General features: G+C 36.7%; 1 protein-coding gene across 2 annotated transcripts in view; it reads left to right on the top strand.

The window, feature by feature from the left end:
• The window catches only part of LATS1 (large tumor suppressor kinase 1), a 46,335-nt gene that overhangs the window by 3,910 nt on the left and 17,050 nt on the right, over nucleotides 1–25,375 (top strand). The window contains exons 2-6 of one of the 2 annotated variants that reach the window (XM_033098731.1): nucleotides 6,434–6,600; nucleotides 8,813–9,301; nucleotides 13,556–13,703; nucleotides 19,864–21,377; nucleotides 23,409–23,991. In XM_033098731.1, the coding sequence (XP_032954622.1) occupies nucleotides 8,960–9,301; nucleotides 13,556–13,703; nucleotides 19,864–21,377; nucleotides 23,409–23,991 (2,587 nt within the window). In that variant the 5' untranslated portion in view covers nucleotides 6,434–6,600; nucleotides 8,813–8,959. The remainder of the gene's footprint in view (nucleotides 1–6,433; nucleotides 6,601–8,812; nucleotides 9,302–13,555; nucleotides 13,704–19,863; nucleotides 21,378–23,408; nucleotides 23,992–25,375) is intronic. The other variant, XM_033098722.1, reaches the window with a different exon arrangement.

The raw sequence follows: 25,375 nt of genomic DNA, 5'->3' as shown, positions 1-25,375 counted from the left end.
CTTTACCTATTATTAATTTGAATTTTCACATCATATTAGTAAAGGTTACTAAGATTCATTAATGCCAGTGTTGACCATACCTTGTTGAAGAGATTGTAAATTAGTACACCTTTCTGGAAGGCAATCTGACAATAAGCATCAGAATTTTTTTTTTTTTCGGTTTTTTGTTTGTTTGTTTGTTTGTTTTTAAAGATTTTATTGGGGAAGGGGAACAGGACTCCATTGGGGAACAGTGTGTACTTCCAGAACTTTTTTCCAAGTCAAGTTGTTGTCCTTTCAGTCTTAGTTGTGGAGGGCGCAGCTCAGCTCCAGGTTCAGTTGCCATTGCTAGTTGCAGGGGGCGCAGCCCACCATCCCTTGCGGGAGTCAAGGAATCGAACTGGCAACCCTGTGGTTGAGAGCCTACTCTCCAACCAACTGAGCCATCGGGGAGGCAGCTCAGCTCAAAGTGCCGTGTTCAATTTCAGTTGCAGGGGGCAGAGCCCACCATCCCTTGCGGGACTCAAGGAAATGAACCAGCAACCTTGTGGTTGAGAGCCCACTGGCCCATGTGGGAATCGAACCAGCAGCCTTCGGAGTTAGGAGCACGGAGCTCCAACCGCCTGAGCCACCGGGCCAGCCCCAGCATCAGAATTTTAAGTACACATTCTCTTTGATCCAGCAATTCCACTTCTGGGAATTTATCTTGAGGGAAATTGCACAATAATTTTTATTGCAGTATTTTTTTTATTAACTAATTTTGGTAATATGTTATTGTTTGGTAACATTAACTAATTTAAGTAATATGTTATACACATGTAAGCTATGAAGCATAATAAAATGAACATCCATGAATTTACCACTCACCCCAACATTAGAATATTACCAATACAACTGAAGTTACCAGTATTTGAAACATTATTTATAATAGCAAAAAATTGGAAACAACCTAAATGCCCATTGGTAGGGGATAAATTATGGTATGTCTACACAATGTAATTCAATATATAGTTATTTTAAAAGATGAGGTTGAATTGTCATTTTCACAGTTTTGAGACACCATTAACATATAGTTTTTATTAACCTTCAGAGCATACGTTTATCCATTCAGTTGTATCTTTTTTTTAGTCACAGTAGAGATGGAGTCTCAGCCTTATTCATGTTCAGAGCCTAGGATTCTTCTGAATTACTTTGGACTTTGGGTAGTTAACACATAATGTCATGGTGACATGCTTTTCAAAACCCTAGCTAATTATCTTGAATCTCTTGTCTTTATGATTGAGTATATAATTTTGAGGCATATTGTCTTCCTTTCCATTTTTCTTAAACTCTTAGTTTTGTGTTTTTTCTTAGTTGAGTGAGTTACTGCTGGAAATTAAATGGCTTCTGAAGATAACTCAAAAAGTTTTGACAGGTGTTTATGTCTGAGTGCTTGTATTCATAAGAGCCTCTCTCACCTTCAAAAATTCTATTATCTTGCCTAAGTTCAGCAGTTGTTTATGCCCTTAATTTCATTGCTTATTGGGTGACAGACATTTTCTGAGTATGTAATGCTACATCACATCTTTTTAAATACATTTTGAGCATTAATCAAGGGTCTAGATTCAACCATACATGGTGCTGCCAATGAAAATAATACAATTGAAGTGAGAAGGAAATTTCATCTTTTATTTATGGTCAGGTTAGCTATGTGCATTGTCTGCTATTCCAGAACTTCTTTGTTTTGGAACTGGCAAATTTCTTTTAATACTGATTTTAAGATATACTCAATTTTAGAAATATTGGAATGTAGAAAAGCGTGCATTTTAGAATCAAGAATACATTGTACTTACTGTGGTGGAAAGGTATTCGTAGTATTATGCTATACTTTTGCTAGCATATTGGGCCCTAAGCGGCAGTAGCTAGTTCCACAGGTCCTGTGGTCCATACGAGTATGTCCAGTAATCTCCATTAAGTCCAGATATGGCTTCTCTTGGTCCAGAGACCTGTCAAGTTATCTGCTCTTGCTCTCTGTCCCTCCCCACCCACCTACCACAATGGTAGAACAAGGATGAGGGGACCACAATAAGCACCACTATTTTAATGCAAAGGAGAAGAAAGAGAGAGCGCAGCAATTCCTGATCTATAATGATTTTGAAATCTTTGTAGGTATATCTTGTGAAAGCAACCAGCCCCGGAGGTAGGAGAGAGTCCTTCATTGGACCTGGATTCCGTTATCTGGAACTCCTTCATACATTGTTCCCTGAGACCCTTGGCCATTCTCTGAGGACCTCCTGGGAGTTCTTTTTCATTATCATCCTTGGTCACAGATGAAGTGTGAGCTTTGGGGGCATATTCCCTCTTTGGAAGATGCATATCTTTCTCAAACAGATTACTGCGCTTAGAAGTTGGGAGTTCAAGGGTTTTAAATTTTGAATAGTCAAAGGCTTTTTTAGTTTGAGCTCGAGTGGTAAACAAAACCGTTTTCTCAAGAGTTTTTAAGCCCCTGATATGTTTAGTTCCAGTCAGTCCCATGTGTCAGTAACCATAACCAAAGTTCACATGTGTTAGTAACCTCATGCAAAGATTTGAGAACTCCCGTTTCCCTTCTCAGCTGGTTATCTGAAGGGAGGCCCGACCCTTGTGCTTTTTACCACTGAGGTACTTTATTTTAGTCAGCTAAGAGGTTTTAGTTGGCATCCAGGCTCAAGGTGTTTTAATATCATCTCTTCCCGTTTGTGGTCTAGAAGCAAGTTGCTTTTCCAACCTTGTAAGACTAAATTTCTGAGCTCTTTCTGGTTCTTTCTATTTCTGCTTGCAAATCAGCTGCTTCTTTCTTGACCTTATCATTTATTTATAATACTTCACCAAACAGCCAATAGCAGCCAAAATACACTTTTAAGATTCCCTTTTCATAGAACTACAAATTCAGTAGGCTCCTTGTTACCATGTAAGTTATAACAGGCCACAGCTTTGTGAAATATTTTGCCACTGTAAAACATGGTTCTACATTTTTCTAGCCCCCAGTATCAGTTTCTTTGAAGCCCTCATTCTGACTACTAAGCCAATATCATATTAGGTTTTTTGTTATAGCAGCACCTAATTTCTAGGTACCAATGTCTGTATCAGGATAATTATGAGAGACATAGACAATGGCCAGATCATCCATGAAAATAGAACTCTGACCAACAGCCTCAGGAGCAGTTGACCCAAACAGTCAGGTCTTAGTCAGTAACTGCCAGCTTCCAACTTAAGACCAACAAAGCCAAATATGCTCTTCAGACCAATCACATAGGATGCCCGCTTCTAGTTAGCTGGCCTCCGGCTTCCTCATGGTAACAACCTACAGTCAAGACACGCCTGAAGTCTTCCCTTTCCCCCCATATAAAGCTTTTCTATTCCCCTGCCTGCCTTTGAGTCTCTGCCAAACACACGTGGCGGTGGCTCATTCCCTTGCTACAGCAAGCTCTGAATAAAATACTCTTTTTGTTTTGGGTGGTCTCTGTTCCACAATAATATTAGGCTGTTTTGTAATTAAAAAAATACACACACACACACATATATACATCTGTATATATGTGTGTGTGTGTGTATATATCTCTCAATGGCTTAACACAACAGAGATTCCTATCTTGCTCACACAAAGTCCGAAGGGGGGGGGGGTCCAGTTATAGGCCATATTCCCTCCATATTGTGAAGCTACCATCTCAAAATGTGACCTGCATTGCAATTGAAGCAGGAAAGAGAGAGATGGAGAAGCACACTGGCTTTTACCTGCCTCAGCCCAGAAGTGGCACAAATTACATCTCACAGGGCTTTGGCCAGAGCTAGTCTGGGAAATAGAGGGGAGTATGTGAATATAGTCTCTTCCACAAGGATTTCTCAACAGTGATTGGATAAAGATATGCCACATTTCCTCCATTCCAACATTTCTGAAATCAAGATGCAAATAGTTTACAAGTGAAATGAGCATTTAAATGTTATGTTTTTGTTATTTCTCCTGAAAAGCTCATGTTGAAATGATACTGTTATGTAGAATTAATGGTTTCTTCAAAGAAATCCTGTGTTTTTAGTGTATTTTGTATTTGAATAAGAATAATTTGTAACAGAACTACTCCCAGATCTAGAGTGGTATAGTTATTTCCTTTTATTGTTTTTTATTTTTTAGCTTTCTGTTTTGGAAAATTTCAAACATACACAAAAGTAAAGGAAATAGAACAGTAAACTCTCATGTACTCACCACCCAGCTACAATCAATTTATTGCTACTTTTGTCTCATTTATATCTCCATCTATTTCACCACAAATCCAAAATATTTTGAAATAAATTCCAGACATATTCTCAGGTATTTCAACATGTAGACGAAAGAGATAAGCATAAACTAATTTTTCATTTATTTTAACCTTAAACATTATTAAACATATCCCAGTACTTAGTCATTTCTTTAACTGTTGTGCACTCCATTGGATGTTAGCAGTATTAGAAATTACATTATCAAAGTACAGGGTTGTAGAATATAGGACTAGAATCAGTTTTTCTGATCCATCATTTTCTAAACTGTACTCCATAGAACATGAATTTAATGAAATGCTCTGGGGATAACAGTTCTTTGGATGAGGAAGTTTGGGCAACATGACAGTCTCTTCTTGTAAATTCACATGATGTGTAAAAGAATGGCATTATAGTTTGTGTACTATAACCCCATTTTGATTAATAGTAATATATGTTCGAATGTGCAGTATTAATAATGATTTTATTTCCTGTACCTTATGTAACACATTACTACAAACTTGATGGCTTAAAATAACATAAGTTTATTCTCTCACAGTTTTGGAAGCCACAAATCCAAAATCAGTATAAATGGCCTAAAATCAAGGTGTCTGCAAGGCCACTTTGCCTCTAGAGGCTCTAGGAGAAAAGCCATCCCTTGTCACTTCCACCTTCTGTTGGCTGCCGGAATTCCTTGGCTTCTGGCCACATTGCTCTAGTCTCTGCCTCCATGGATACGTTGCTGCCTCCTCTTCTGTGTGTCTCAGATCTCTGTGTACCAAATCTCCCCTGCCTCTCCTAAGGGCACTTGTAATTGCATGGACTGCTCACCTGGATAATCCATGATAATCTCCCTATCTCAGGATCTTTCATTTAGTGACATCTGCAAAGTCCTCTTTTCCAAACAAGGTAACATTTGTGGGTCCCAGGGATTAGGAGTAGATATCTTTTGCGATCTCATTGTTCAGCCTACTATAATGATTCTCTGTTGAGGGCTGTGAATGAGGGACTCTACATAATTATATAGTATTCGAATTATTCAGTAAGAATGTATCTTTTTATAATTAGGAAAAAAACAAGATAGTTCCTTAAGAGTGAAAAAGAAGGTATCTATTTTTAATAAATGCAGGTCCCCTGCATTTATTAGTTCAACAGAGAGATTTCTGCACTGCCTACTGCTTACCAGGTCTTCCTTTAGGGGAATGAAAGCAAAATGCTGTATCTTGACAGAAAGAAGCAAAACTATGCTTATTTTTTTTTCTCTATCAAGAATGTTCTTGGAAATGGGAAAAATAATAAAATGATGGTTAGCTAGCAGTTGAAACCCATGAGGTATTAAAGGAATGCTTAGGTGCTATAAATGAAATACAACCTAAGTAGTGAGAGAACTGACATGTGAGATTGCACAACCACTACTGTTAATCCTTGATCGTGCTGAAATGAGAGGTTCCAGAACCAGAAATGGAAAATACCTTCACTTTCAAAAAGGGCAAGAAGGTGAATTCTGCAAATTTTAGACTGGTGAGTTAAATGTTAAATATACAAAAATTCATTAGTAAGCTATTAAATTAGTATTTTGGGGAAAGCTTAGGGAAAAATGCTTATCATTAGGGACCATCTTTCTTCATAAAAGCACAAGATGTGTCAGTCTTAAATTTCATTTATGAATCGTCAGTAGATCGGGTTATGTTGTAGACAGAATATGTAATTTTCAGCAACACATTGCCATACGTCATCATTGTTGTTTTCACAAAATGGGAAAATGTGGGTTGCTTGTCACGTAGAATTTGATTGATTTATAACTTATTTAATAGTCGTACCACAAAAGTACTGATTATTTAGGTGCAGTCATTAGCAAACTGTGCCTCTAGGACTTCATCCTGCCTCAGGCCTGCTGCATATATTCATGTACGTGTATATATAATTAATCTCCATAAGTATTTTAAAACATAAAAAAGGTTTATTTTTAACAGTTCTAAGGTAAAATGTATATACCATGAAGTTTACTCATTTAAAGTATACAATTCAGTGGTTTTTAGTGTATTTACAGAGCTCTACAACCATCACCATAATCTGATTTTAGAATAGAAACTGGCTTTATTTTATACGTAGTGTTTTGGAACTTGCCTTTTTTGCTTAAGAATACGTTATGGGTATCTTTTCATGTCAGTACATTTAGATAGATGTGCATCATTCTTTTTGACAGGTGTTTCATCACATATAGATGTACTGTGAATTAAACAATTACTGATGGGTATCTAGATTGATGTCGTCTTTTGCTGTCTTTGGTGTTGCAAGAAACGTCCTACATCTTCGAATACCTGTCTGTATATTTCTTTAATTGTTCCTCTTAATCCTTGTTCAAGCCATAAGGTAACTTTGTTACTCCAACCATTTTATTCCTCAGAAGACAGTTTTTGAGTAAATTCAATGCCCAAGTCCATATTGCTAATAATTAACAGAACAAGTACTTGAATAACTTTTTTTTGTTTTTCCATTACAAGTGCTGTGCTGCTGTTTGTTTGTTTTTTAACAAACTGGAGTGTATCCAAAAGAGCGTGACTAGAGTTAGAGAACAGCTAAAGGAACTAGGGATGTTTAGGAGACACATGTTTATTTCATTTGTTCAACATACCGGGGGTGCCAAAAAAATGTATACAAGTGGACACTTTGGTCAACATTGCTCAAGTAGTAGTTCGCTGTAATCAGAAGTGTCTGGACGCTGATGGTAACCACTTTGAGCACCTCTTCTTAAAATGTGTATATATGTTTTTGGCACCCTCTGAATGTCTGTACTGAGCACTCATTATATGTTAGGCTCTAGTATTTTGTTGGGTGTAATGCGCTTCCGTGTATAATGCACACCCACGTTTTGGGCCCAAACTTTCAGGGAAAAAATGTTTCATTTTAATTTTTTAATTCAATTTTTTTTGTTTAAATTTAGGTACTTGTTTTTTGTATTATAAAGCAATTTTAGCATTTATTTTTTTAACATGGTACAAGAAATTTTTTTAACAAATAATTACTTTTAACATTATTTTTAACAAATAATTACAAAACACAAGAACAGATGCAATGTACAAGAAATTTTATGTACTGGCAACAAATTTATGATACTTACATATCATAGAAGGCCAAGAAGTCTTTGTCTTGCAAGTTTGTCATAAGTTCAATTATGGTATTCCGTGTTATTTTGCATACAGATACCATTAGTGATTTCTAGAGTTACACTTTTAACTCATAAGCGTAAGTAGATTAAAAACATTTATATAGCTAAGGAATTAGTACTCCTCACGTATAATGCTTATCCTTATTTCCCCCTCACAAATTTGGGCAAAAAGGTGCAAATTATACCTGGCAAAATACGGTGGGTGGTAGACAGACAGTGGTTGAGAGACAGATCAGGTCCTCTACTCTCGAGCTTTATTTCAGTGATGGGACATAGACAATAAACAAGTAAACAAGTAAGATAATTTGAGATAGTGATAAGTACTATCAAGAAAAACAAAACGGTAATTAGGTGACCAGGGAAGGAGTCTGCGGAGGTAACAGGGCTGATACCTACATGACAACAAGGAGATACCTGTATCTGTCTGTCTACACACATGTTGATGTAACGTGAGTGGTGGTTGCGACTAGTGAGAAGAGAAATGGGCTCCTAGCTGATGATAATTAGCAGTGTTTCACGTCCCAGTGGTCCCTCTTACAGACGTTTGACCCAAACTCTCGGAACCTCAGTTTCCTCATCTGCAAAGTAGAGACAGTAAACCTCCCTCACAGGGCTGTTAGGATTGTTAGGTAAGAATGTAAGCCAAGTTGTTTAGCACTGGCCCATAACAGGCTCTCAGCATGCACCGGGTGAGATTTCACAGTGCTCCACATAAAACATTCCTAAACAATCCTTGTAGATCGCAAGTGGAATAGCTTTCTTGAATTAGTGATTTTCCTATCAGTGGGGACATGTATGTAGATTTTAGATGACTGTTCTTCCAGTGTGTTGTAGAAGACATTCCTGCGTTAAGTGAGGAATAAGACAGTTTGTCCTCAGAGGTCCTTTCCCCATCCCATTGTTAAGAAGTGTACAGTCTCGAGACTCTCAGTCTGCAGTTTGGGAAATAGACCCAGGCATCTGTTTTGAAGCATGAAGGAATCTTCTGAACTGGTGGTTAAAAAACCTTTTTAAAGCAACAATACGCTTTTTTTCCTAAAGAAATCTTATACTTGAAGTCTGATTTGTAAAATCTAAAATTAGAGCCACTAGGTGAAGTTGATCATGAGAGGTTGCCTGTTGTGTTGTTCATTTAGCAGTCCCTTACATTCGTATATACTTTGTATGCTTACAAAAGCACTCTTAAAATTATTTTTTTATCATTATAACCACTACTTGAGATAATGTCATAGATTAGGAAATAGGCACAGAGATGAACTAACTTCTCCTTATCATACAGTAGTCTATAATGGAGCTAGAACTATATAACCTAGGTCTCTTAACTCCTAAATCAGTGTCATTCACCACCACCCCCATTCATGGTAGTGCTTTATCAGTTAATCACTTTATAGCTTTTATTTGTGTTTTCTTTTATAGGTTTAATTATTTAAATTGTAAAGAATTTTAACATTCCTGGGGACTTATGCAAAGGATCCTTTTCCGTTTTGCTCAAGAGAAGTCTCTGAATCTATTCAGTAGCTCTTAAAGAAGTCCTGTGTGTGGGTTATACATATAGATGTTTTCATGAAGAGGAGTGAAAAGCCAGAGGGATATAGACAAATGAGGCCTAAGACCTTTCCTGCCAGTAACTACACTGGCAGCAGCCGGCAAATGTTGCAAGAAATTCGGGAATCCCTTAGGAATTTATCGAAACCATCCGATGCTGTTAAGGCTGAGCATAACATGAGCAAAATGTCAATTGAAGATCCTCGACAAATCAGAAATCCACCCAAATTTGGGACTCATCATAAAGCCTTGCTGGAAATTCGAAACTCTCTACAACCATTTGCAAATGAAACAAGTCGAAGTACTTCAGAAGTTAATCCTCAAATGCTTCAGGATTTACAAGCTGCTGGGTTTGATGAGGTAAGAACTTTTAAAGACAAAAGAAAAGATTTTTCTTGCTTTATACTACATAACACATTTTAGGTGATCTCCTGCCTAAATGTTTCCTTTGAGAGAGTTTATCAGGTATACATTTTGTATATTCTATCAGCAAAGAATGTTGTTCACAATTCCATTAATTATTAAAACAAAATAATTATTATTTAGTTTTCTCTGTGGTTTCTGGGATTTAAAAGGTCAAGCCATGAAGTCAGAATAGAAGTGCAGTTGAAGAAAGCCACAGGTGAGGGCGGGGTCAGGGCATGTGTGTGCGCAATAGGAGCTCTGGTGAGCTAAGTGGCTGTGGCAGAAACGACAGCTCTCAGGAGATGGCAGCTTTAAGTTTATAGTACAGAAGAAGAAATACAATCAGAGGTTCATTGCACAGTCATGTTCACATCACTCACAGGCCCAAATCTTATATTCATAAAGACTGAAAATTTACATGTTGATCAAATCTCCAAGAATTTCAGTTTTATTTTAATGAAATTTCAATTCCTGTTGAATATGCCAAGTCTTTAATATTTGCTTTCAGAACTCGTTTAAAAAGTTTTTCATAGCACATATATTTAATCATATTTTATTAATAAATTTATTTTCTGTAACACATTTTATATGAATGAATCCTTTAGGTGGCATAAATCATTTTAGATGAAAATTGGCCATGGAAAGTATAATGTGAATAATCAAGCATTGATTATATTTCCTTTCAAAATTATAGGAACTTTTTTCCTGATCATAAAAGTAATACCTATTTGGGGTGGCCGGTTAGCTCAGTTGGTTAGAGCGTGGAGCTAATAACACCAAGGTTGCAGTTCAATCCCTACATGAGCCACACTGTGAGCTGCACCCTCCTTAAAAATGGTTAAAAATAAATAAATAAAATAATGCCTATTTTCTGTTAAAAATTAAAAAGTATAAAGAAGAAACTGAAAATTACCTTTAGTTCCACAACACAAAGATAGTTACCTTAAAATTCCTTCTCTATTGTTAATATTTTGGTGACTACATTTCAGATATCTCTATATTTAATTTAAAAAATGAGAACCTAAGTTTACATTATACTAAAGGATTTGAAAAGGGAGATTTACAATTAATTAAACTAGGAAGAAAAATGATTATTCTTTCTGGCCCTTTCTATTCATTCATTTGATTAATATTTCCTATAATTTTTAGTCCTAAGTGTTCTAAAAATATTGGATTTGCAACAGAAGAGAGAGAGAGAGACAGAGGAGAGGACCTGGATGGTTTTCCTGGTTAGTAGTTGGAGGATCCAGGAAATGGTTTGAATGGAGAATTTCCAGAGTATTGTACTTTCTTCCTAATCCCTTAGCCAAAAGGCAAAGAATAAAGACACAGCTGAATTGTTGCTCTTATTTTTTTCCTTTTATGTATTGCTAGGAACAGTTTAGAAAAACACGTGATATAGCAAAGGCCCTTAAGTGGTAATGTGTATGTCAGTACGTCAGTTGTGTTAGTAGATATGTGTGTATTTATGGAGCGCTTATTCTGTGTGAGTTCATCAATCAAAATAGTCATACGAAACATGTTCCATACCTTTAAGGAACTTAAAATTTCTTTCTAATGTAGACAACTTTAAGAAATGCAAGGCATTGGTCAGTGCCCTATTCTTTATCTGTTGGCAATAATAACAATAATTGCTTCGCATCACAAAGATATATAGCTTTATTACAATCACACAAAATTGTCATCTTATGATATTAATAACCCCTTAAGCAAGGTTGCTTTACTGAAAGCATTTAGACATTTATCAATCCTCATTTATCCAAATAATGAAGGTACGGTATTAGGTTGGTGCAAAAGTAATTGCTGTTTAGAAGGTTAAAAATAATTGCAAAAACCACAATTACTTTTGCACCAACCTAGTTATTTATACCCATGGTGATATAAAGAATATGGCAATTCTACTCATCCTTGAATCACTGATTCTGATAGCTTCCCATTATATTGCAGAATTTATTCAAGATCCCAACTTGGCTCTTCAAAATTCTCACCCAGTTATTCATTATTTTTATCATTTCATAAGCTCTATTCTTTTAGCTATGCCAAATTCAAGGCAGTTGCAGTTTTTGAGAATATGTTTCTGGTGCTCTATAAATTAAAAAACTCAAATATTTCAAGATTAATTTCCTCATAGGAATAAATGTTAAATAGAATTGATGCATTTTTGGTACACAAATCGACAATCACTAGAGTGTATTTTTGCTTCTAAGCATGAAAAGCAGAAGCATAGTATTATGGACATAATGTTTTCTTACCACATAAGACTTCTGTTCCAAAGTTACTCATTTGAGGGTGCTCTTTCATACTGGTACTAACACCCCCACCTGAAGAACACTTGGTTAATATTGTTGCTGATATAAATATATTTTAATGTATAGCAATAAATACTCAAAAATAAAAGCCAGCATAATTACCACCAGAATGACAGGCTGAAATTCTGGAGCATTTTATAAGATTATGGTACCCAACATATTGAAAAAGGATAGTGGGTGCCAATTTTCCTACTAACTGAGATGGCACTGCTATGTGATAATAGCATAAATACAGTTCCCTTGGCTTAGCCAGGTTTAAAGTTAAGTAGTCCCTGGTGAATTTTAATTTGGGGTGATTTGTATTATTTTAAATTTGCACATAAAATGAAACTTATTAATTCCTACGTATTTCACTACAAATTTGCAGAGTCTGATTGGCATAAAATGTGACCATACTGTACCTTTATACCAGTTAAGGATTGTGTTTGGTTGCTTGTAACAAAAATCCAAATAATGCTTTAAACAAAATAATGACTCAGATTATATTGCTAGCATTGATTCAGTCTCTTAAAGATTTCAGAACCAATGACTCTTAGAAGTTTTTTGAATTTTCCTTCTTGATGATAACATGCTCTAGCACAGGTGGTCTATCTATGTGTTGTCTAGGAAACAGGCCATAGGAAGGAACAGTACCTAAAGCAGGCATAGCAACATTCTTCCAGAAATTCTTGCTTTTGTCTCCTTGGTCATAATTGTCATGTGACCACTGTAGCTATAAGGAAAATTTTTCTACCTAATCAGTACCTTTTTCCAAGAAAGGGAGAATGGATCTTGAGTAGGCAACAAGCGTCTGTCACAGCCTATTTTCGCTTGGTCTCACATCTCCAGTCATTTCACATAGGAAGATCATTTCTCAGTAGCCTGTTCACCCACTAGTCTGTCTTACTGAGCCATTTCTCATTTAAACATATTGTTTGAAATACTAAATCCTCTAGGACATGTAAATAGCTGCTTAGCTCTTGAAAGACGCCTATCAGTATACTTTCTGCAAGTTCGTCTGTAAGTGGGTATGTTTACATATAACATAAAGGACGAGGAGCAGAACAGGAGGACGTCCCACACCTGAGCTTCAGGCGCTGTGCTTATGTGCTTCCACAGGTTTTCTTATTTAATCTTCACATCAACTCTGTGAGTCTATTACAGATGAAGAAATTCAGCTCTGAAAGGTTAAATAACTTGCCAAAGTTCACACAATTGTAAAGTGTGGCACATAAATCTACACTCACTGGAGCATACTTTTGCTTCTAAGCATGAAGAACAAAAGCATAGTGGTATGGGGCCACTAAAACTCAAACTCAGTTCTCTTTGATTCCAGACTCTGCTGTTTCCATCATACTATCTAGCCTCCTAAAGTCTTCATCACATAACCATAGATAGTCTAAGTGTTATTCTTCTTCCGGTTGTCCTATATTTATGTCCTTGTAAATAAAGTTCCCTAAAATGTAAGTTTGAGGAGGATAGGAACCAGAACTACATAGTTCTTTTTAAACATAGTGGCGAAGGTGCTTAATAAAATATTTTAATGATACAAAAGAATGATTTTCAGTATTTTAAATGATATCTTTTTAACAATCTGATAGTCTGTTCATATAAGAATGAAATTAAGAATGAGAAATAATCAGAATCATATTGCTATGGTTGTACCCAGAAGTAGTTAATCCTAGAAGAAAACAGTAATACGTTACATAGAGGTGAAAAGATTAAAGAAACATTTGAAGGATTTGAGTAATTTGAGAATGTATGGATTCTTATAGTAGCTTTACAAACAGTACGTGAATATATATGGTTCAGGGCCCTGTTCTTCAAATTATGGGTTTTGCTAGTGGAACTCATAGTGCTTTTTCCCCCTTATTAATTACAAGCTTTAAATTTTGTTTCCTTTTTTCAAATTTCATATCAGGATATGGTTATACAGGCTCTTCAGAAAACTAATAACCGAAGTATAGAAGCTGCCATTGAATTTATTAGTAAAATGAGTTACCAGGATCCTCGACGGGAGCAGATGGCTGCGGCAGCTGCCAGACCTATTAATGCCGGCTTGAAACCAGGTGATTAATCAGACTTTTTCCCTAGTCTCTCATAGTATTGTTTTAAATATTTAAGAATATCAAATATTTACTCTAAGAAGTTGTTAAAAGCATCACAGCAAGTGAAAATCTCAAATTAGGATAATAATATTATAGTGTTATACTATACCAAGATGAGTTAGAGGATGGCCCCAAAAGTTCCACAGGCAGTTCTGATAGGCGGTGGTCTGGATTGAGAACACTGTGATTGGTTACACTGCAGCTGAACTACTTCTTCTATTTGACCATGAGTATTCAAACTGTTTGTTTTTATAATCTTATTATAAGAGTAAACCATGTTCATCATAGACTATTTAAGAAGTCTTTATTAAATAAGCAAAAAGAAAACACCACTATTAATACTCACAATATTTTGTTTTTGTTTCTCGGTATTTTTTCCTGTGGAAAAACTGAGTAGGTTTATATGTGTATATTTTGATTCTTGTTGTATAATCAAAAAACGGGTCATACTAAAACCTACTTCATTCACTTAACATACCATGCATAACTTCCTTGTTATTAAATGGAATGATTTTAATAGCTACATTAAAATAGATTTATCAAATACTCTATTTAACTGATCTCTCCTTTTTTTGACATTTGCCTTGTTTCCTTTATCTTTTTTGCCATTATAGACAGCCTTGCTTAAATGCCCTGGTACCTAAATATTTGTACATTCCTGGTTTCATAAAAGTAACTTTTTAAAGACTTGCAAAAATTTAAAGTTTCTCTTAGATTTTACTGTGGAAAAGGTGTTACCAACTTCTATTCTCCCAATCAGTTTAATATGAGAATGCCTATATTTGTAAATCCTAGGTATTATCATTTTTATATAGTTAATGGCAGTGGAAATACTATCTCAGTTTACATTCACATTTCTTTGATCACTGGTGAGGTTGAACATTTGTTTATTGGTTATTTTTCAAGTGGCATTTTAATTCTTTGTTAATCTTGTGTTTCTCTTTTTCATTGATTTATAAGAAGCCTTATTTATTCATTTTTCCTTTCATTCAGCAAATTTTTATTGATCAACCACTGTTTGAGGCCCTTTGGTCGGCATTGGGTATGAAGTTCTTGCCCTTTTGTGGAGATGACACTTTAGTAAGGGAGATCAGATACATATAGAATTACAACTACGTAAGTGTGAATGAAGAGGGGAAAGTTACATGGTACTATGGACTCCTATAATAAAGGGATTTTGACCTAATCAAGGAGATCAGAGAAAACCTTCCTGTGAAACTGATAGTAGAGCTGATATCTGCAGAAAGGCAAGGGTTTAGTGAGGAAGTGTGTCCTTAGCATGGCGTGTGTGGCAGGTTTTGATACCACATTCGAAGAAATAAAAATGTCTACAGCACTGAAAACAAAAGTATGAGATAATGACAAGAAGTACATAGGAGCTGACTATGCAAGACTGTCTGTTGATTTTCTCCTAAGAGTAGCAGGAAGGTATGGAAACATGATGACATGATTAGATTTGTGTTTCAAAAAGATGGCTTCAGTGCATGAGAACAGGTTAGAGAGAGCAAGGGAGAGTATCTGGATAGACTTGATAAGAGATACAGTCGTTCACAGGAAATGAGGGCAGTCTGACTAGGGCGATGGGAATGGAGAAATAGGAATGAATTAAGAGAGATGGGAGAAGGAAAGTTGACAAGGACCTGGTGATAGATTACATGGGGGAGGCTGCTGGAGAGGGATGACTGTTAGGCTTGTGGTGTAGAAAATGGATGCTGCTACACCATGTTATAAAGGGAATGCTGAGACAGAACGGGATTTGGGGGAGAAGGATCGTTAAGTCTGGTTGTAGACATCAGGTTGAACTAGGCTCATTGAGTTATCTCAGTGAGATGTCAAGTAGGGATCTAGATAAATACCACTCTTGTATTAGCCCTGCATGAAGTAGGGCGGCTGAAGGAGGTAACGTCGACCGGAATGACACGATGGACTAGAGCCAAGCCTGTTACTGCTCAGTAGCTGATAGGAGAGGATAAGCCTGCAAAGAAGACAGAAGAATTAGCTAAAAAGGAAGTGAGAAAACCAATAAGGTTTCTAGTGTCTTAAAAGCCTAGGGAAGAGAGTGTTTCAAGAAGGGGAAGGAATAGTCAGAAATGCCAAATGCTTCTAAGAGGATCGATCAAGGTGAGAACTACACAATGCCTTGTTGGCTTTAGTGACCTGGTGCATTAGTCTGCTGGGGCTGCTATAACAAAATACCACAGGCCGGGTGGCTTAAATAAAACATTTATTCTCTCACAGTCTGGAGGCTAGAAGTCGGAGATCAAGGAGACAGCATGTTTGGTTTCTCCTGAGGGCTCTCTCCCTGGCGTGCAGATGACCACCTTCTCACTGGGTCCTGCGTGCCTGGTGTCTGGTGTCTTTCTCGGTGTCCAGACTTCCTCCTCTTATAAGGACACCAGTCATACTTGATTAAGGCCTACCCTATGGCCTTACTTAACCTTAATTACCTCTTTAAAGGCCCTGCCTTCAAATACAGTCCCATTCTGAGGTACTGGGAGCAAGGCTTACTGAATTTTAGGAGGACACAATTCATCCCATAATACATGGAGTAACTTATTTTTGTTCGGTCATGGGAGCATACTTCAGATTGGAGTGAGTTGAGGAATAAATGGATGTGAAGAACTCAAGTATGGACAATTCTTTGAGGAGTTTTTCTCTGACGGTAGAGTGAGGCCATTAGCAAAAGTAGTGCTTCCTGTCTGTGGTAAAGATCTTTCTTTAATCTTCAATTCATTACAGGTTGGTAATTTTATAAAATAAAATACTAATAAATTATTAGAAAACAAATTTTTAATGACATATAAAATACTAGTCCAAGTATTTCATTACTACATTTAACAGACATAAAATTATTGTCAGATTTCTATAAGTCTGTAAATGTTCACTCTCAACTTCCATACCTATTTCATAGTGGGCTAATACTACTTTGTGGACCAGCACTATGTAACACTTTATATCGGAATGGACGGAGAGCCTTATAATTTTTAATAGGAAAGACTTAGGCATATTTAAAAGATAGTTACAAGATTCTAGTTAGAGGATGAAATTAAATATTCAACAGAGAAGGATCAAGTAAGGTTCCTGAGAAGCCAGGAGAAGAAAGGATCTAAAGCATAGAATGAGAGGTTATTACCATTACGTAGGAAGAGAAATAACCATTTTGCTCTAATAGGAACACATGGCCCTAGGTTACGTAGGGAAGATAAGGGAATTCCTTTCTGCTGCGTTCAGTTTTCTTTAAAGTAGAAAATCAGATGATGGGTGAGGAGCTGGGCAGGCAATTTAAGGACACTGAGGATTGCCAAGGGTTACAGTGGAGACCAAAAGGAACAGTAGGATTTCCAGGCAGTGCTGAGGCCATTTAATGATGCTGCTCATGAATTTATGGTGGAATCAATCTGCTTTTACTTCACCTTCTCTCGCAGGTGAAATCACCTGCTAGAAAAGAAGAGGCTGGAATCACCCGTGACTGGAGTTTTACTAAACAAGTTTACAGAATAAGGCAGGGAGATAAAGGGAGTTCAGAATGTTGCTGAAAGGGTCATTTAAATCCTTAATCAGGGCATATTCTTCCCTGGCCGTAAGTGGCTTCTCATTTCTTCCAAACTCCTCTCCATGGCTTCTCTACTCTCATACTTCATCCAGTCCCACCCTGGCCCACATTTACTGCTCTCCAGCCATACTGGGTTTCTTTTTGATCTTGGAAAATACCAAGCTCCCTCCTCAGGACTTTTGCTCAGTCTTAGGTCATATGTCATGTTCTTGGTAGAGCCTTTTCTGACCACTGACTCATCCCTTTCTATCCTCCTGTTACTTTCTCATTTGCCACCATTTATGTTTGCTTCATGTAGCATTTATTGAACCAGGATGTTACCTTACTTATTTATTCACTTGTTTATTGTCAGTCTTCTCTCTCAAGAATGTAGGTTCCATGGGGCCAGTGATGTTGCCTTACTCATCAATGTGCTTGGATTGCTCGGAGGGGCCTGGCTCTAGGTGCTCAATAAATATTTAGTGAATGAATAGAAATGAGAGGAGAAGGGGAATGCAGAGGGAAGAAAGAAGTCCTGGACCATGGATTTCAGTTGGTTCAAGTGTGCCATAAAGAAAGGAGGACTGATGAAGTAGAGGCTTACCATGGGAGGTCCTGAGGAGGTTGAAGAACGTTTGCAGTTGGTGTAGTTAAACATGAGGAGAAGGAGAAGGAGTTGTGGTCCAAGAGTATAAACCTCAAATTAGTGATTTAAAAAAGCAGATATGGGTGGTATCAAAATGAGAAATGTGGTCTTGGGAGTAATAATATTTGCAGTGGAGTGGGCGGGGAGCTCAGGAAACAGAGGTGAGGGTGATGGATGGTTTGTCTCTGTGGATGTCGAAATTATAGAATGTTGGCTAGGTTTCAGGTACAGCAAACGCCAGTTATGTGTGATTGAGGGCAAGCAAGTAAGAATTCATTAGGTTGGTGAGAGGAATGGATGCAGCCTCCTGGATAGCAGGAGTTTCCAAAGAGCCGGCTTTTTAAAAAGAATATGAAGAAAAGCAGTGACCTGGAAGCATAAATGGAGAGCAAAGAGGTATAACCTCACCTTTTAGCCAATTTATTTTTAAAGAAAACCTTAATTGCAAAGGGCTGAAAGGAAAGTAAGGTCCGCAGAAGATAGCCAGCTTTAGGGAGGTGGTGGGAAATCTTGGAGCCGAGGTTAGGGATATAGGAGCACTTGCTGGTTAGAGTGGAGCATTTCTAGAGGGCAGTTGTGGCAGGGTTTGGGAGGTGCAGAAGTAGGGATGGCAGTCTGCTCTAGGGTCGCAGTGACTTACATTTTAACTAATAAAAGTTGAGTGAGTGACAATGATGTGTTTAGCCTCAGCTGACTATCTGAAAAGGTGGCCAGAGGACTTGTGTAGCTCGCTCAGAGAGATGACTTTTCCTGGAGTGGTAGGCCCAGGACGCTGCCCAGCCTAGATGAAATGGAGTGGTAAACTGTACATTCTGATTATTTACCGTTTTTTTCTCATATGTTATTAAATATATTTTGTCCCAGATTGATGTTGACCTTTCAAATTTATAGATGTTTCTGGTTTGTTTTTTTTGATGGTGATAAGTGTTTTTGTGTTTAGATCTGTTAGTATTTTACTATATGTTCTCTACCTTTGTCATATGTGAGAAGACTTTCCAAAGAGATTCCCTGATATTGTTGAACGTTCACTTGTTTTTTCCTGGTATTTGTATGGTTTCATCTTTAACACTTAAGTGTTTAATCCTTCTGGAATGTATAATATTGTATTTTATACAAATGTATTACATATATAACATATTATATACCTTTTTCCAATGACCAGAATATTTTAAATATTTTTTTGTATCGCATATTTTCTTTCCTATTTCATTTGAAAATTCCAGTAAAGAGACTCTGTAAAATCCATATCTATTTAGTATTCAACTAATTATCCCACTGCTGTCATTTTGTTTTAAAAGCTATATTGAAATGTATTTAAAGTTAGTTATATCTATTAAAATTACAAGTAGGCACACTGTTTGGCTCACTAATGCTATTTCTCATAATTTTCTACTTAACATATGCATGAAATGAAATCTGTACAATTTTTTTTTTTTTTTGTAAAGCAAAAGACTAGAAACAACCTTAATATCCATCAATAAGGGAACTGATTAAATAATTTGGGTATATCTATACAGTGAAAAACTATGATATAATTTTTTAAAAGTGAGAAAACACTTTATGTACTGATAAAAAATCTTTCAACTTTTTTAATGAAAAGAACCAGGCACAAGAGTATAAATAGGAGGTATACTATTTACTTGTGTATAACTAAAATAGCTTACTGATGACATTGGTTACCTTCCAGAAAGGAAATTGGTTGACTGAGGGACAGAGGTGGGTTTCCTTTTGTACCTCTGCAATTTTGAGCTATGAGAATGTATTACCTAGTCAAAAAAATAAAAATAAAAACTTAAAAGGTAAAATAAAACCACTTACTGAAATTTGATTTTAATAATTCTTGAAAGAGAATTATCAGTAGTATTGCAGTTCCGAGGTAAATTTTTCAAAAGTAAGAGGCTAAAACATTTTGTTTTCTTTTCCCTTCTGTTTTATGACCATAGGGAATGTGCAACAATCAGTTAACCGCAAACAAAGTTGGAAAGGTTCTAAAGAATCCTTAGTTCCTCAGAGACATGGCCCAGCGCTGGGAGACAGTGCAGCCTATCGTTCTGAAAGTCCCAGCTCGCAGACAGACGTAGGAAAACCTTTGTCAGGATCCGGTATAACAGCCTTTGCTCAAGCTCACCCTAGCAATGGACAGAGAGTGAACCCCCCACCACCACCTCAAGTAAGGAGTGTCACTCCTCCACCACCTCCAAGAGGCCAGACTCCTCCTCCAAGAGGTACAACTCCACCTCCCCCCTCATGGGAACCCAACGCTCAAACGAAGCGCTATTCTGGGAACATGGAATACGTCATCTCCCGAATCTCTCCTGTTCCACCTGGAGCCTGGCAGGAGGGCTATCCTCCACCACCTCTTAACGCATCCCCAATGAACCCTCCTAATCAGGGACAGAGAGGCATTAGTTCTGTTCCTGTTGGCAGACAACCAATCATCATGCAGAGTTCTAACAAGTTTAACTTTCAGCCAGGGAGACCTGGCATGCAGAATGGTGGTGGTCAGACTGATTTTATGATCCACCAAAACGTGGTCCCTGCTGGCGCTGTGAACCGGCAGCCACCCCCTCCGTATCCTCTGACCACAACTAATGGACAAAGCCCTTCTGCTTTACAGACAGGGGGCTCTGCTGCTCCTTCATCATATGCAAATGGAAACATTCCTCAGTCTATGATGGTGCCAAATAGAAATAGTCATAACATGGAGCTTTATAACATTAGTGTACCTGGACTGCAAACAACTTGGCCTCAGTCGTCTTCTGCTCCAGCCCAGTCATCCCCGAGCACCGGGCATGAAATCCCTACCTGGCAACCTAACATACCAGTGAGGTCAAATTCTTTTAATAACCCGTTAGGAAACAGAACAAGTCATTCTGCTAATTCTCAGCCTTCAGCTACAACAGTCACTGCTATCACACCAGCTCCAATTCAACAACCCGTGAAAAGCATACGTGTATTAAAACCAGAGCTACAGACTGCCTTAGCACCGACGCACCCGTCTTGGATACCACAGCCCATTCAAACTGTTCAACCTAGTCCTTTTTCTGAGGGTACCACTTCAAATATGACCGTCATGCCGCCTGTTGCCGAAGCTCCAAACTATCAAGGTCCGCCACCACCTTATCCAAAACATCTGCTACATCAAAACCCACCTGTTCCTCCCTATGAGTCAATCAATAAATCTAACAAAGAGGATCAGCCGAGCTTGCCCAAGGAAGACGAGGGTGAAAAAAGTTATGAAAATGTTGATAGTGGGGATAAAGAAAAGAAACAGATTACAACTTCACCTATCACTGTTAGGAAGAACAAGAAAGATGAAGAGCGAAGGGAATCTCGGATTCAAAGTTACTCTCCTCAGGCATTTAAATTCTTTATGGAGCAACATGTAGAAAATGTACTCAAATCTCATCAGCAACGTCTGCATCGTAAAAAACAATTAGAGAACGAAATGATGCGGGTAAAACCTTTTAAAATGTCCATTTTTATACTTGATCATCTATTTGCTTGGTGGTGTTTTAAAATATAGTGGTCCAGAATTTTTCTCTTTTCACAGCCAACTATATTGTCAATTATTTAAAAGTCAGTAACCATTAAAGTACTTTTGATTATAGCATTTTATTTTAGTATTTCAAGATTTACTCAGAATTTCCTATAATAAAGTTCTAATAAATTAAGAAAAATATAATTTACAGTGTGCAGTTTAGGTGTATGTAATCCCTTTATATGGAAATTGGAGCAAGGATTATTTTTTGTTTTACATGTTATCTTACATTTTAAAATGAGCTAGAATTATCTGGGTCTCATTTCTTGATACATCTGTGAAACATTTTTACTTAGTAGCTTTTTGGGCTTGTGGGTTTATTATTCATCAAGTTGGTCTTACTTGAAAGTGTCAGAGACATCTCCCTTCAGTTATTTCCCTATCTAATTTCATTTTTATAATGTACTGGAAAAATGTGCTGAAATTATTCAATCAAAGTCTGCTAAAGAGATTAGAATAAGTAAACACTCACTTTAAATTAATTTCTGTTGTACTTCCATATAGATCTCTTTACTAGTAGATACTATATGGTACTGTCATCATTATTGTTTTTATCATATGTTTATAGTTCAAAAGTTTGAGTCCTAATCTTACATCTACGTATCACTCAAAATCCAAGAGGCTTAAATTTGTGATAAAATTTTCTCACAAAACTTGAGAAAACCATTCTTTTAAAATTGTTTTTCTAAATATGATTTCACAGTATTGTTATTCCTGCTATAAATTCGATTTTGTTAGATGAGAAATACCATGATAATCTGTATGACTTATCCATATTTTAGCTCTTAAGTTTTCTTACTAAAGTCTGTCTGTGTATTTTCTTAGTTTATTTTTCCTTTTTCCTCTTCACTTTCACTAATAGCTGATTTAAACTTTTATGGTGTTGGAAGCTTTGCTGACTTCTGTAGCCTCCATTACTGTGTAGGCAAGTAAGATTTTAAGAGAAACAGTTCTATACTAAGTCTAGCATGCCACCTTTCTTAAAAGATTTTGCATGCAAATGTGTATCCTAACAGAAGCATGAGATTGCTATATTTTAATTAGTCTTGCATTTCTAGAATTAGACTTTACTTTTCAAATCAAATTCCTTTTCTGCTTAAACCCTTAAATTAGTTCTTTATTAGCTAGCTAAGAATAAACTGTTCCTTCCTTCTAAATCCAGATATTCCATGTCTACTTAGCAGTTGGTTTTTGTTTTTATCCATCTTGGTATCTTCATAAATCACACTGACTATTCCTTGAAATGTTCCAAAATATCTAAAAGATACCCTGTAATCACACAAGTTGTTCCTTTTAAAGAAGTTAGGTGAAACCCTTTGCACTTTGTGTTAGTGATGGCTGTGAGTCCTACCTACCCTTATTCTAATGCCTTGAGAAAGTAAAAGGAAAGACTGACTATTAATGAGTGGTTAGGTTAGAAAAGATATTCTTTTGTTCTTAACACATCATTTTTTTAGAATAAATGAACCTAGAGTGAAATAATTTCTTTTAATTAAGGATGAAATCAGAGAAGAATATTTGAGGCCTAGGTGTTCCATAAAGAGAAGCTTATAATGAAGGCAGTCTAATCGTGTGATTTGGGATGACTATGCATGGAGGGATAGATGAGGCTGCATGGGAACAGATGTTTGGTTATGGCACATGGGGACCCTTTTTTGAGCGCATTAGAGAGGAATAGAAAGCTGGTCACTGGTATTGTCTTCTCCTTGCTCTCCACAGCAGAATCTGCGTATGTACTCACTTTGTATATACATCCTCTTAACTGTCCCTTAAGCTGCACTTTTGATAATTAATTTTCTCTGAAATATATTCTAGATCTCTAACATGCTTTAGTAAAAATTATTGTGCATTTAACCTTTAAATATGTGCCTGAATTTTTTCCAAGCTATTTCTTAATTTTCTGTATAGAAGATAATTCCTCCTTTAACATTTAGTTTATTTGCCTAGGTTGGATTATCTCAAGATGCCCAGGATCAAATGAGAAAGATGCTTTGCCAAAAAGAGTCTAATTACATCCGTCTTAAGAGAGCTAAAATGGACAAGTCTATGTTTGTGAAGATAAAGACACTAGGAATAGGAGCATTTGGTGAAGTCTGTCTGGCAAGAAAAGTAGATACTAAGGCATTGTATGCGACAAAAACTCTTCGGAAGAAAGATGTTCTGCTTCGAAATCAGGTTGCTCATGTTAAAGCTGAGAGAGATATCCTGGCTGAAGCTGACAATGAATGGGTAGTTCGTCTATATTATTCATTCCAAGATAAGGACAATTTATACTTTGTAATGGACTATATTCCTGGGGGTGATATGATGAGCCTATTAATTAGAATGGGCATCTTTCCAGAAAATCTGGCTCGATTCTACATAGCAGAACTTACCTGTGCAGTAGAAAGTGTTCATAAAATGGGTTTTATCCATAGAGATATTAAACCTGATAACATTTTGATTGATCGTGACGGTCATATTAAATTGACTGACTTCGGCCTCTGCACTGGCTTCAGATGGACACACGATTCTAAGTACTATCAGAGTGGTGAGTAAAATCATAAAATTTGTTTGTACATATTAATGTGATTTATTAATGCATTAAAATATAAGATGGTATTATCACTGGACGGGAGCCAAAAGTCCTGGGTCAGGTCTTGACTGTTGGGTAAGCGTGGGTGATCTTTCAGACACTTAGACATATCAAATGAAAGAGTGTGTTAGATTCAGTGACTTCTAAATCTCATTAACATTTTTGAGTTAACCTCTTCACATTTTGTTATTTTGAAATAGATCAGACAAATAACATTTTTTAAACAATTTTTACATGAAGTCCCGTGCCCACCATTCAACTTCAGTACTAGATTATCAGTACTTGAAGCCCCTAAACTTAGAACCACTTTCGCTTCTTCACATAAGTCACCATTATTTCAGAACTTTGCAATCAGTTCTTTACTTTTCTCTTTTTACCACATATGTATATATCCCTAAACGATATATCATTTTGCCTCCTCTGGAACCCTTAAATATAATCATTTTATATGTATTCTTCTGTGTTGACTTCTTTTATGTTTGAGGTTCATCTGTGTTTTTGCATGTAACATTTATTTTCACTGCTATTTTGGATTCCATTGTATGACTATTACGCAACTTACTTTACCTTAAACACTTTATGTACATGATTCTGTTCAGTCCTCACAATGGCATTTGAAGGCAGTATGAAGAAACTGAGGCTTTGTTAGATGAAGTAGCTTAACTTGCCCAAGTTCAGACAGAAAATAAGTGCAAGGGCTAGGCTTTGAACCCAGGTTTGTCTGATTACAGGGTGCATGTTATTTGTACTACACCACAGTACCTCACCAAGATCCCTTCAAGCGCTAATGGAAGTGTAAGTCAAGCTGACATTTGTTGAATACTTACTATGACTAGGTGCTTTTACATATATTTTAATTTAATGCTTACAGCAATCGTGTGAGGTAGGTATTCTTAGCCTCTTGGGCTTCTGTGAACACAAGTTGACATTAAATGGATAGAACTGAGACACCCAAACCTACTTTAATGTTCAGCGTAATGTAATATAATGTCTCCCGAGATTCACCGGAATTATTTGGGGTTCTTCTTAAAAATATGATTTTTAGGTACTATTCCAGTCTACTGATTGAAAATCGTCACTGGAGGGTAGAAATTATATTTTAATCAAACATCCCAGATGATTATTACAGTTAGGTTAATTTTAGATAATTTTTCTAGGTCATTTCATCTAGTCATGGCTTTAAATACCATCTCTGTATCAGTGACTTCCATCTCTCTCTCCAGAAATGGCCTCTCCTTTCCCATGGATTTCTAATAGGCCTTTCAAACTTAACATTACCAACAAACAACTCTTTTTAATTTTCTCCTCCTCCTAACTCTTACCCAGTTTAGTAAATTAT

Source organism: Rhinolophus ferrumequinum, chromosome 3, assembly GCF_004115265.2.
Source record: "Rhinolophus ferrumequinum isolate MPI-CBG mRhiFer1 chromosome 3, mRhiFer1_v1.p, whole genome shotgun sequence".
Taxonomy (NCBI): domain Eukaryota; kingdom Metazoa; phylum Chordata; class Mammalia; order Chiroptera; family Rhinolophidae; genus Rhinolophus; species Rhinolophus ferrumequinum.
This window is presented reverse-complemented; position numbering and strand designations above follow the sequence as displayed.